Source organism: Notothenia rossii (assembly GCF_949606895.1).
Source record: "Notothenia rossii genome assembly, chromosome: 7".
Taxonomy (NCBI): domain Eukaryota; kingdom Metazoa; phylum Chordata; class Actinopteri; order Perciformes; family Nototheniidae; genus Notothenia; species Notothenia rossii.
Window position 1 is genome coordinate 76604658 of NC_136905.1, and position 14265 is coordinate 76618922.

Here is a 14265-nt window from a genome sequence, read left to right on the forward strand (position 1 = left end):
GGGAACCTACAATGCACAATCTGTTTGGTATTTCGAGCCAAACACTTCAGAGACATGTTTTGTATATATCTGAGACCTATAATATATTGATGAAAAACAGTATAATAGGGGACCTTTAAATTAATTCCAAAACTTTAATAAATAAAGTAAAACGTTTTCTTTGATGTTTGAAAACTTAGGCCAGATATTAACGTCCGGGGAATAATCAGCTTTCAGCTATTTCTGTAATTGCTCGCCACCAGTCTAGTCTGTGTTGGCATGTACATCTATAAACCAGCAAATGAGCCAATCTCTCCTTCGATTCAGAAACTATTAAGCCTCTTAAAATTCCTCCTTGCTACTCCTAACAGTTTCACCTTAGATGCTATTTTAGAGGCTCAGACGCTTTGTGAATAACTTACCAGGATCTAGTATTAACTGTATGGGAAATACTTACATAAAACATCACAATGCTAAGAATTTACTTCACAGTTTGTCACTGGGAGAAGCTCTTTGTACCAGGAGGCTTAATGAATACAACCTCCATCACAAGGGCTTACTGTACAAGCCTGTGTGCTGACTCTATAATCAAATCCTGAAAGCCATAAAAAGCCAAGGAATTATCACATCATTAATAACCCTGAAAACAATTTATTTTCCTCAATTTAAAAAAGTTCTTATTTCAATCAAGAGCATGACCCATGTTTAATGCTATTTATAATGTTACACCTTCCTGCTTGCTATCCCCGCAGTGAGTAAGATTATAAGGGTTCAGAAAATCAGTCTTTGTTCATTCTGCTTTCTAAAGTCAAAGTATTGTGGAATTTCATTTCCACAAATATAACAGACTCAGGAGCTTTGAATAGTTTGATACGAGCCTCAAGATTTGGCTAAAGTCAGCACAAAAATGAAGGTGCTTTTCTTGCAGTAATCATACTGATTCTATGTATTATCCCACATTGATGGACTTGTGTGGTTGTATGTAGTTTGTTAATTATTATGTGGTTGTTTTTTGTATACACACACATACTTTCTGTTATGCACTGTCCCTTAAAAAATATAAATAAAGAAACAAAAGTTCAAGTAATTATTAATGACTCCTTTATAAATATCAAAGGATAATTGAATAGTAATTTGCTAGAAATTAATGCATCAGAGCATTTTAATGTTGTAGTTCTTCAATTTTAGATAGTTTGCGTAAAACTATAGGTAAAATATTGTGGAACTGCATCATATCAAATTACAAGTGCCAAATAAATGTAGACTATTTCAACCTAAGATGTAGTGGAGTAGAAGTTTAAAGTAGCATAACATGGAAATACTGAAATACAAGTACAACCCCTGATTTTTTAAGTAATCAAAATATATGTAAAGTAATAGGTAAACGTGGGTTTTAATTTACTTACATACAATCATTTATTAGTTTATTTGATATAGTATTAATTATCTGAAGTAACTAAAGTATGTCATAAATGTAGGGCCATAAAAAGGACAATGTAGTACAGAACTTGAGAGTACAATCCACCACTGATATTCAATTAGTCTTCCATCATTTATTTTCTCTATCAGTGGATTAAAAGCTAACTATGTTATGTATAAGTCCAACTTGATGTCACATATTTAACACAATCATAACGTTTCCCTATCGACCTATTGTTTTAATGACCAGCATTTTCACAACACCTCCAGTCAAACTGTGAGGTTTACTGTGTTATAAAGGCGGTGTGTGTATTTCCGACGGCACCTGAACGCAGCCTCGGTGTATCCAACTGAACGGGAGGAAGTGAGGAAACGGCTGACCTAAATCCTATTGGCCCAGAAAATAGAGAGGACTGTCATCATCAGGAGGAACTGTGGCTCTGATGTGTCTCACACTAGAAACTGCTTTAAAATTACTTATATTTATACTGCTTGATTTCAATAGATACTCAAAAAAGGGGGATCTAATTTGCATAATTGTAATGTATTGGTTTGGAACTTAACTTTATGTAACCGGAAACTTCTCTCTGGGGATTAGTTTAAACTATTTTTGCACACACAAGACATTAACTGTTCTTTAATGCCTTCTATAAACATATCATATATAAAAAGGTTTTTAATAGGGGGGCTAGTGTACTTTCTTTTATAAAACTGAAGAGGGATAACAATTTACAATGGGCCACAACTATCAACTCTTATCAATAAAGCTGCTAATTTTTTCTCGATTAGTCTTTTGATTTAGAAATACTCCAAAATGTCAATCAGTTTCCTTTAGTCCAAGGAGATGTGTTGTTTCAATCTAAAAACCAAAGATATTCCGTTTAAAATGATAAAAGCAGGAAATCTCTATATTTGAGATCTCAGAGGGTCAAAACTATATTTTGAGACTTTTAAGGACAAATTATTAATGGCAATTAAAATGAAAGTTAACCTATGGATTATACGCATTATCCATTAGCTCTTCAGCAACGAGAAAAAAAAGAAAAAAATTCAGGAATTGTGAATGCTATTAAAAGTATAATCAACACTGCAAACCTGCCCAATTGTTCTGTGTTTCTACCTACTAAAGCCTAAAGGAGATAACGGTGACCATCAGACACAAACAACACAGTATGGTGGATAGCAAAACATTCATTCTTTATTGACTGGAAAAATACAGGGACCAAAAACAAAAGAAAAAGAACAATGTGCAGTCAAAATGATCCCCAAACACCCATGATTAAAATCCCAAAGCCACTTCATTTCACCAACTGAATACATCTCAAAATTACAGATTTAATGTGCAGCAAGTAAAGCGCTATGTTAAGTCATGCCACAAAGCAGAGGGAGGTTGGGGGAGAGGGGGGGTGAGTAAATGAGGGAGAGGCCAGCTGTTTAGGTGGAACACAGGGCATCGTGAGTCAAAGCCACAACGCAAGGAAATCATCGTCCGAGCCGCTTAGATCGCATCGATGTCGATGTCGTCCTCTTCCTTCTCCGGCTTGTCGGGTTTCACAGTCTCCACTTTGAGCTCGCGAGCCGAGGATGAGTACACCACCTGAGGAAGGAGGACATTAAGCGTGAGTTAGAAGTTAACAGATAATTACGTAAGTAAAATAGCAATACCAAATTGTAAAAAATACTGTTCCAAGCAAAAGTCCTGCATTTGAAATCTTAGGTAGAAATACGAAGGTAGTAGGATCAAAATATACATAAAGTACTACGTCATGATTATAGATGCATTGTTCATGACATCGGGTAAATGTGGAGCTAATTTAATATTACTTTTAAACGGCTGCTGGATATTTAAAGCTGTATTTATGAATTGAGTTGTATTTTGTATTAGCCAATACTACGTAAAGTATAACATGTTGGATAATTGAATAGAAGAAAAAAAAAGTACAATACTGGCTTCAGAAATGCAGTGAAGTATAAAGTTCTATAAAATGGAATTTAAAATGTTCAGTGTTTGAGATTTATAATTAAGATCAGTAAATCTTTATTCTTGTAAAAGTGCAGAACAATAAAAGTGAGTTTGAACTAATTTTAGACATTAAGAAATATTTAGAAACTACAACCCTGAACACTTTTGCCTATTGCACTATTATACTTCTACGGTAAGTAAATTGTGTTTTGCTTCGCTGGAGAATAAATACAAATAAGGCCTTAAAATCCTAATTAAAGTGACTTTGAATGTTCATAGTAAAGTATTCAATGATCTCTCATGGATACAAAAATTTAATTAAATCATTACTTAAAAAGGTAGGGTAGGTAAGAATGGAGAAACCAGCTCGAGTGCGCTAGAATTTGAAAGTATGCAGCGGAAAAAGATCTGCCCCTTCCTTCAGACTTCCTTACAGAGCCCCTCCTCCAACACACACCAACGCGCTCATGACCAATGAGGGCACGAGATAAGTCTTTGCACAGATGGAAGGCTGACAGGCAGGTAGGCCATCCAATCATTTTAGCCGGGCCGGCTCAGATGATTGGTCGTGCTTTTTACAGTACCACGGCTTCCACAGATGACATTTTTTTATGTATTTATTGTCAAAGCATTTCATGTGTTCATTGCTATTGGGATGTTAAGAGCATTCCATGGAATATAAAAAAAATGTGTTTCTGAAGTGAATTACCTACCCCACCTTTAATTATGTTTTCATAGCAAAGAAAGTGTCTCTTGTATTAAAAGCAGGGTTCATACACTTTTTCACCAATGATTTTCAATGACTTTTACCTAATTTTCCATGATCAAACATTTTTTCTCTCAGCAGTATCACTGACAATAGTTTATTTTAACATGGAACAGGAAAATAAGGTTTGAAACATGTTGTGCCTATCTAAAACAAATCCAATAGTAGACTTACTAGCTTCTACACGCTAAAGCAGCTAAAAACTCTCACCAGCAAAATACCTTGTCAGTTAAATGCCATTTTACGTTTCATTACTGTACGATGCAGTATTTATTATCATTATAGTATTACTATTTCGGCGATTAGATAAAATATAAATGATATTTGATGCAACTTTAGTTACATTTCCATGACTTTTCCAAAACTTTAGGAAAAATATTGTTTTCCATAACTTTTGCAGGGCCTGGAATTAGCTTTTTGAATTTCCATGACTTTTCCAGGTTTTAATGACTGTAAGAGCTTTCACACTCTTACTGTGTAGACATTTTAATTTTCTTCAAAGCCATTTTTTTTCTTTGAGCACCTTTTCTGGTAGTTTTGAAAAAAGTTTGGATATTTGCTAAATGTTTGACAAAACAGTTCAGTTTTATGTATTTGTTGAACGTGAAAAGCAGCTACGGTTGTTGCTTACATTTCTTCACCATCAACCATTTAGATTGAGAAAAATGCAGCCGAGTGGCCACTAGATGGACATAAACCTGTGAAACAAAGTTCACACAGTGATCTCCATCTCTAGTTACCTCCACATTCTCATCATCCTCCACCTCCTCTTCCTCGCTGCCCCCGCTCTCCTCCTCTGCCTCCTTCAGCCATTTCACAAACGGAGCAGCCTTAGCCTGGATCTCTTTGGCGAGTTCCTTAGAGACGTACTTCTTAGAAACCTTGAGGATAAATACACAGTCAGTGGGTTAGTACTACTACGAATAAATCAAATGACAATTAATAAACAAGTGATAACCCAAACACCTCTGCTTGCGACACATTAAAGCTCGGATAGATGCTATGCAATCGGATACTGTCGGCACCTGTAAATGTCGTTAGGTATGTCAATTCTAATCCCTGTAACTATGCAGTCCTTTTGTTTCTGTTGTTTCATGTTTGTATGTCTTCATGTGGAACCTACTTGCAGCAGGTCTCCCTTGAAAAAGAGATTGTTGATCTCAATTGGATTGACCTGCTTAAATAAAGGTTTGAAATGAAATGTAATCCAGAGTAGTGGTGAGGATTAAAATAATGATCTTATCTGCTACCTTACAGCAACAGCTTTACTATTGAATTATGGGCAGTGCTCACAGTACACTTTTATAACAAGGTGACAGTAAGGCAGTCGTTAAGGGGAAATGTAACTCTTTAATCAAATTAAATGTATTAAAAAAGGCATATATGAATGAGGGGTATGATGAATGCCATGTCATTTATTTGACATTGAGAAACGTCCACTGACGCTTTATTTGGAGCTTCGACCGGAGAATTCACACGACATGTCGCGGGCCACGAGTTGACCACACGGTTGAGATTCCACCATCAATTCTGAAGAACTCTACCCCAGACCCATGTATTTAGCTAGTTCTGATAAAGGTGTTATGCTTCTATCATGTTATGCACAATGTTGATTATTTTATCAGCTGACGCCAACAGGCAGGAACAGGGAGACAAAACACTGAGAGCACAGCAGCCAAGGTTACAGGTGCGTGTGCTCAGTCAGGACAGTTTGACCTGATAAACTGGGTCAAAGTTATAGGCAGGGTTCATACACTTTTTCACCAATGACTTTTTCACCAATGACTTTTACATGACCTTTAACTCATTTCCCATGACCACAAATGATTACTCGGCGGTACCACATGCAACAGGAAATAGGGTCTGCATATGAAACATGTTGTGCCTATCTAAAACAAATCCAATAGTTGGCTTACTAGCTTCTACGAGCTAAAGCAAATAAAATCTCTCACCAGCAAAATACCTTGTCAGTTAAATGCCATTTGACGTTTCATTACTATACAGTATGTATTATCATTATAGTATTACTATTTCGGCAATTAGATAAAATATAAATCATATTTGATGCAACTTTAGTTACATTTCCATGAGTTTTCCAAAAAAAAAAAGTTTTCCAAAACGTTGGAGAAAATATTGTTTTCCATAACTTTCCAGGGCCTGGAATTTGCATTTTGAATTTCCATTACTTTTCCAGGTTTTTAATGATTGTAAGAACCCTGTATGGGCCTTGGAAAACATTTCCCCAACAGTAAGTGTTTTTTGGGGATTAAGTACAAATATATACCTTTAAGGATTAAATGTGCAAAACTGGTCATGTGTTTATTTTTAGCAGGACGGGTCAAAACAAATGATTGACCTATTCTAATGTAATTCTATTTGAGAATGTATTTATTGAAGGATAGGTAGCATCTCATTTTAGAGGGGGTCCCAATAATAAGTAATTTTTTTATTGAATTAAACACCAAGAAAAAGCACAAAATAAATATTTGGCCATCACCATCGTTGCTTTTTAAAAAGGGTATAAAAGTTCACAACTGGTTAATATTTAGAGGGCAGAGATTTGTACACATGTAAACTTTTATAAAACTTCTGGTCACAATAAGCTTCCATTATTTATCCCCCCCCCCCCCCCCCCCTTATGTACTTTTAATCAATCAAATGTAGATCGACACCCACCTTCTCAGCCCAGGCGAATATGACGTCTTCCTCCAGCAGGTCCGAGTCGTACATCTCTTTGAGGATGATGGGAACTCGAGCCAGCAGCTGAACTTGATGCAGCTTCACGACGCACTCAAAACCTCCCAGCAGATACTTCTGAGCCTTCTTGTTGTTGTGGCAGAACTGAGGGGAATATTTAAAAATCAGAAGCCAACCAACAAATATAGAAATGTTTTGAGCATTATCAGAGGAATCTTGTTCATGTTTCAATGCCATAAATAGACCAATAAAAAACATAATTAATGCGTTATCCAACATACCCGCAGGAAGTGGCGTTTGTACTTCTTGATCTGGTCGCGGATGTTCTCGTTGAAGAGCAGCTCGCTGAGGATGAGGGGGCCCATGGCCTTCACATCCAGACGCTCCGCCTCCACCAAGATATCCTTATCGGCCGCATCGATGGTTCCCGTCTCCTTCTTATGCTGTGAATGGAAAACAGGAATGTTAGGCGGCGCTGACCACACCACAAGTTAAGGAACAGAAACTAGGTTTGTCTAAAAATAACTGATGAATCCAGAGTGTTAATATCGGACAAAGTTGTGCGAGGCGATTTATATGTTGCATGTATGACATATACTTTTAATTTGGGAGATAATTTTTAAGACGGCCATTTTAAAACTGAGAAGGGCAGCATTTACTTAGGGGTGACGGTATGAAGTGTTCCTTTCATGTTGCCCCCAACCTTTCTGTCAATACCCGTGTTGGAATTTATAGAAATACTAAATCTAGTTATTATTCAAGACTTTATTGTAATTTGCACATTAGCTACGTCAATGAAAAACTTAGGTCACATGTCTATACTTTTAAATTCTCAAGCAATTTTTTCTGTCATTATTGTAGAATAATAAGTAGATTTTAAGAGGAAGTAAAAGATATTGTGAACATTCTAATCAAGAATGGGACCCTTACTTTCACAAAGTTGTAGAACAGGTTGACCCTCTCCTCCAGGGGTTTCTCCAGGTCCTCGCTGAGCGTCAGGTTCTTGGCGTGGTTGCTGATCTCCTCCATTCGCCTCCTCTGTGCTTCCTCAGTCGTCTCCTCCGCCCAGTCTTCATCATCGTCGTCTCTGTCCTGCAGCGTGGAGGTCAAGAGGACAAAAGGATTCAAATGTGCCGACTACGTCATTTCCTTTCATACAGTAAAACAATCCTGAACGATCACACTGGGCATATTCATTCACCTGGCGCCGAGCCCTTGATGTCAACAGTGGTGCGTCTTCAGCATTCACGTATATATTAAATTGTTTACAAATGCCACAATATTGTTTATCTGCATTTTACCTCTAAATAAGGATTGCAAACTGAGAATTAAAAAAAAGCATGTTCACCTTTAGTTAACATTTAAAAACATCTCATCAAAAATATACAACACATCTAGTTGATTTTAGACATTTAAATTCAGAAAAGTGATCATTTGAATATATCCCCCACACCGACTTTAAGGATAATCCCAGTAACACTGCACTGTGAGATAGCTAGTGAGTTTCGACTGCTGATATTTGTTTTTACATTGAGTTCAGTCAGCCGCTCACAGGGACGTTGAACTCAGCAACGACACACCGTTTAACAGTCCGCAAATAATGCCACCATTTCGGACTGGTGGTTGGTGGGAGTTGATCAAAATGTCCAACTACCACATCTAGAAATGTCTCGGTACAAACACTGTATGCAAATCTGAAAGATGTCCACATTTTTTTATTACCTCAGCTATACATTTTTCCTTTGGACCAAGAATATGCCAGAGTGAAAATAACAATCTTGAATAAAGTTGTGCCGATTGATCCAGCAATGAATTCAGTCTAATTCTTCACAGACCGCATAGAGCGCTGGAGGAATGATGCATTTGTGTTGGCCTAATGGGATTTAGCAAAGCCTTGTTGCCCTCGACTAAAATCCAAAAGGATTTTCTGGTTTTTATTATATAAAAAAAATTATTAAAAAAAAAGGCCTTTGTGTCAAACAAAAGCATGATGCAATATGTTTTCTTTAGCGAGATTATCTCTAAATTGCATTCACCATTGTATTACTTTTCCATACTTTTTTGTTCATATATTTTAATTACTATAAGCATACAAAAAACAATTACTTGTATGTTTTTTTTTTTTTTAGACAGAGTTGTCAGTGTTGCTCTTTGAGGCCTCTGCAGATATTCCTAATCAATAAGAAATAACTCCCAGACACACTGTAGTTTCTGGATTTGATTCTGGACTAAAACCCACCACAACTTGAGGAGCATCAAAGTTTTCGCTGCTTCCACCCTCTCCGCTGCCGGAGCCGTTCTCCTTGTCCTTCTTGCGGTTCTTTTTCTCCTTTTCTTTTTTTACAGGTGCAGATCCACCTTCAGTAGGATCTGTAATTGGAGAATCAACACGGTTATTATCGCATTTCTTTAAACATTAGATGCATAAGTGGGTCTTTTTTGACCCAGTGAGGTGGTTTTCTTGAAGTATGTTTGCAATTACATTTTTATCATTTCATATTCCAGCTATTCCTCAAAAAACATGTTTTGGATATCATGCCATTCAAATGTTATGTATTTTAAGAAATTGTAGTTTTTGTATTACTACCCCAAGCTTCCATAAGTGGGTCAAAAATTACCCGCATGCATTTTCTATGGGAACCTTTGATTCTTATATCCTGTTGCTGTCAGGAATACATTCACTGTAGACCACACAGACTACATCACAAGTGACACATCTCTGGAAGATTATTTTACACAGCAAAATCTGATACTTGTTAGTATAATAATACATTATATTTTATAGGGCTTTTCAAGGACTCAAAATCGCTTTACAATATAAGGGGAGGTTAGGGTGGGGGGTATAGGACTATCAAACTTGATCAACTGGCATGGATTGATGGGGGTGGGCTATGAGTAGACAAGAGGAGAAGAGATGAGTTTTGAAAAGGGACTGGAATACTGTGATGGTCTCAGAATAGCAGAGATCTTTGCATCAATATGCTCGAAACGTTTTTTTTCTAAATGTAAAAAAAATTATAAAGTTATTTTTCTTAACCAAAATGGCATAAAAACACATACGGGTTCTTTTTGACCCACTTATGGAAGAGTGTAGGGTCCAGTCACTCGTGCATCTAAGGGTTGAGCGTTGTTCAACACAATAGGGAAATGGATCATCAACTCTGCTGGCAACTCCAAGAAATCTCACCTGGTGGGTTTTTGAGGATGAACGTGCAGAGTTTGTGTCTGGTGTCAAGCATGCCGCGGTATCCACAGGCTTTACAGGAATTGCCAATGGTTTGTTTCTTGGGATTGACATGCTATAAGAAACATTCAATCTTATTAGATCCAGAAAAGAAACGCAATCAAGTCTTAATGGTGCTTGGCCTACGTGTACAGATGCTGTGAAATATTTACCAGTTCAGTTTCAGGGTTGTCGCACTCGGGACACAGAACAAATTTTCTGACAAACCCATCAAGCATGTCCTGCAACTTGTTTGCCTCGTGGGATCCGTTGACGATGTAACGGTCGTTTTTGCTATCAAACTGGGTCTGAGCACCGAGTTCACAACCAAAAAACTTGGTTGGGTCTGCAGAGGAGATCAGACATCAAAAGGTCACAATACAAACATTGAATTACTATAACAGACAGTCCACCTGCTCAGCTCATTCTAAAGCGCAAGTCAAAGATTTAACACATTTTCCAGGATGAGTATTTTTATTAGCTTTCCACGTGCTTCGCACGGATCCCATGAAACCACTGATATTAAAAAGATTCAGCCAACTGTACTGTAATAATGTTGTATCATTATTTGTTTTGGAACCTTGTTTTGAAAATACACTTTTGTTCGTACCATCTATTAGACCAAATCTATTTTTACAGATTTGGTTGAAAAGTTAATTCAATTTAATATGTGTTAAGAGGAACACATTTAAACAAAGCTTTGAAAATATGTGTTACTTACATGTTGGAGGCCTGTTCAATGCCTTTGCAACATCTACCATGTTGACAATGACCGTCTTGATTCCATTCCCTTTTCCTTCCACCTGGATGAGATGAATACAGAAAACAGATGATCATCAACCAAAATGTCAAGAGAATAACAGTGTTCATTCTACAACAATTTCATAAACAGAATCTCAGGCAAATTACATTTGATTAAAATTATGAATCTGACATTCTCTCAACTACTGTAGTCACATTTATACATGTACATTTTTTTAATCCAGCCAGTGAGCCGTTACCTTGGCAATCAGACGGGGCATCTTGTAGCGATAGAACTGGTCCAACACGCTGCGGTTGACGTTGACAGACATTTTGGCTGGATGTTAGCACTATCAGTACGATAAAAGGATCTTGGTTGGGGATTTTTTGGGATCTTCTGTCTGGAAAAGAGGGGATGACATAAACGACTGCAAGCGCGCTCTGTCTTTGACATGAAAAACGCTGTGCCGCTATGGCCGCAAGCTCCTTGCTTGAAGGCTAGATTTCCACCACACAGGTTCCAACGGCTGCGCAACAGCTCTGAAAGAGGAGACAAAAAAATCTATTAATATTTGATTAAAAAAAAAAAATTCAACAAAAGTGGCTTATGTTTCTTCTAGCACTTAACTGAATGGAGATTAGAACAAAACTGCATTGTATTAAATGTATCTAATAGTATTCATTGCATTTTTGTTCTTGCTTGTTCAATTGTTTAAAGCACTTTTTAAAAAGGTATGTTATTCTTATCTAAATGTTTAGCCTGTTTTTTAAGTGCAAAATGGCATTTCCCAGTACCATATGCAGATGGGTTGTTTATACATCTGTGCCAGTATTCAGGTAGTCAAAAGGAGATAATAGTAAAATATAATAATGGTAACATAAATATTTGAGGTTTTAGAACATTTGCAATTTAAAAAAGGTGTCAACTAAAGGTCTGGAAAATTGTAGGCAACAGGAAAAATGGCCTTAAGAGTAGAGGATTTGACAGTAATTGCATTGTGAAAAACGATTTAATAGTTTACCTGAATGCCACTAATAAGCCAGATCAGACTGAGTTATGACAGTTCAATTAATAGAAAATCTAGAGACATATGGGGGACATTATGGACTCCCTTATATAAATATGTCTCCTGTTAAGCAAGTTTGAGTATTTAGATATTAATTAAAAGAGATTATAACCATTTAAAATCAGAAAAATCTGCTGACAAACTCAAATCCAAGCAGCAAATGACCATGTGATCCAACCATGAGCAAGCATGACAGATTAATCCAAAGGAACAAATAAAATCCTGTCACTAAACTAGAACATGTTGTTACCATACATGTAGAAACTTTGTTTTGTAAAAGCCTTTTGTCTTACATGAGGGCATCTGGTTTTAGTCACATAAGGCCTTCTCTTGTTATTAGGTCACAAACAGGAGGAGGCCGAGCAGCTGCCTCACTACTCTCCCCTTACTGACGGCTTTAACGCCAGCGAGTCTGTAGTTTCCGAACTGCGATCTCAAATGACTCACAAACGGTGTGACAATGAGACAGCGATGCCCAAGGCTGAGGAGTTTCAGAAAGGGGCAGAGGTCGAGTGCCATTTCAGAAGGAGGCTAACTTAGCTTTAGCTTGGCTACTTGGTGCAGAGTGCGTCATGCAGCCACTGCACACACGAGTGGCACTGGGAGACGCCATTTTGATACAGAAAACACGTCATATTGCACAATAATACCGCTGGAAATACACCCACGCACCCATACATGTAGTCAAACATTTAAAATAACCCACAAACTGACTTACCGTTTTCGCAAAACAAAGACATAAACACAACGCTGATCGTCCAAGAGCCGCAGTGAACGCTGGTCGATGGCTGGTGCTGGTGTTGTATCGATTGCAGCAGGGTTCTTAGTGTTTTTTCAGTTCCCAAAGATGCACAGTTAAACACCCTAAAGCGTCCAAACAGTGCAGTTGCCAGGCTCGGAGGTTAACTGGAAAGTCCTCGGGGGTTTTGGGGGACCTTTAGGGGAGGAGAGACGTATTGTTATCCACACAAACTGCGGACGAATAAAAAACGCTAACGTTAGCAGCATCAGGTGCTGTAGTTCATTGGGTGGGAAGCTCCATCGTCACGCACGTATCTGTTATAAAATCCCTCTAAATAACATTTTCTGAAAAGGTCTGCTTTCACAGCGTTTATTGCCTGAATGGACTTTTATCTACAAAGTAGCTCCTTACAAAAAAGTCGGCACGATTGTCAAATGTTCCGCTATGTCAAGGAGTAGCTAGTAGTTACTTATTTGTGTCCTTAATAAAGAGAAAAGTATCATAACATAAATAAGGTGAGGCAGTAGATTAAATGGAAACAAATATATATAAATATATATGTAAATGGGTGTAGGCTGAAGCTTATTATAACGACCATCTTTACATAACATGATTTATTCACATTTTGTTTCTACGGCAGATATGTATATATTTGTTGTCGTTTTATTAAGATGTTTGTACTTTATTCCAACTTTTAAATATGGAAAGCCTGATGACATTGCTGCTGTAACAGAATAATTTCTAAATGTTGGATGAATAAAGTATCTATTTAATAGACTACCCTTTCACCGCTAGGTTTACCCTTTGACAGATATACATCTGTTCTTTATACGTGTCCTTATTTACCCTAGGTTTTAAAATAACTATTCGCCTGAATTTCAACTCCCCAATTTCAAACACCCTTAGAATAAACAAAGGCAAACAATTGTTTTGAGTTTTTTTTTTTAAATGTTCTGCGTATTTTAAAGGATAAACTAATTACTTGTTTTTGGTTGGTTCGTGATAATCCCATCGATTTATAATTCTTGAAGTTCTTATGTCACACAACAAATGTCTTAGTATGCTATAAAATGGTTTTACATGTTTTCCCTTACACTACAGTAATGTTGATGATATCCCATTAGTAGTAACGTAATGATGAGTGAGCGTGTTACGACATCTAGCTAACTGGCTATCATTAATATTACACGTGGTGTGTCGTCGCCAACAATTCCACAAATTACAATACATGTAAAATAGAATTACTCTCAAGGTGATACAAGCCCATTATGCGTCTCTAAAGCAGTTACATAAACAGACGTTCACAGTATCAGCACTCCAGGAAATAGCCAAAGCCCATATGCTAAGCTAACTGACGTTCCGCAGCCAACGTAGTTGTTAGACGAAGACGCAGTTTGGTTTAAAGATAATAAAGACAATGTAAGAGATGTATTTCACGCTGGTTCATACAACTTGATTTCCTCTCTTTGTTGATTAACAACCGCCGATGCAAAATCCACGTCAGGACAAGGCCGGGGGAAATTGGGATAAAATATTCTCGCATCTTACCTCTCGAATGTTCCGCGAAACACTGCTAACTCACGTCGCTTTAACTGACGGACGTCATGCCAACGGACGCAGCGCATGACGCACGGCGTTAGCAACTTCCGGTCATGTCATTCATTTAAC

The 14265-nt window shown here is 37.3% G+C and overlaps 1 protein-coding gene across 1 annotated transcript; it reads right to left on the reverse strand.

Moving 5' to 3' along the window:
* Positions 1 to 2573: 2573 nt before the first annotated feature.
* Positions 2574 to 14265, reverse strand: eif5 (eukaryotic translation initiation factor 5). Its single transcript, XM_079694140.1, has 12 exons — positions 14146 to 14265; positions 12574 to 12790; positions 11049 to 11328; positions 10769 to 10850; positions 10221 to 10393; positions 10012 to 10123; positions 9064 to 9194; positions 7755 to 7916; positions 7106 to 7267; positions 6804 to 6968; positions 4868 to 5008; positions 2574 to 2995 (listed from the first exon to the last, which is right to left on the reverse strand). Exons 3-12 carry the CDS (start codon positions 11118 to 11120, stop codon positions 2897 to 2899), a joined length of 1299 nt encoding a protein of 432 aa, XP_079550266.1. The 5' UTR covers positions 11121 to 11328; positions 12574 to 12790; positions 14146 to 14265; the 3' UTR covers positions 2574 to 2896.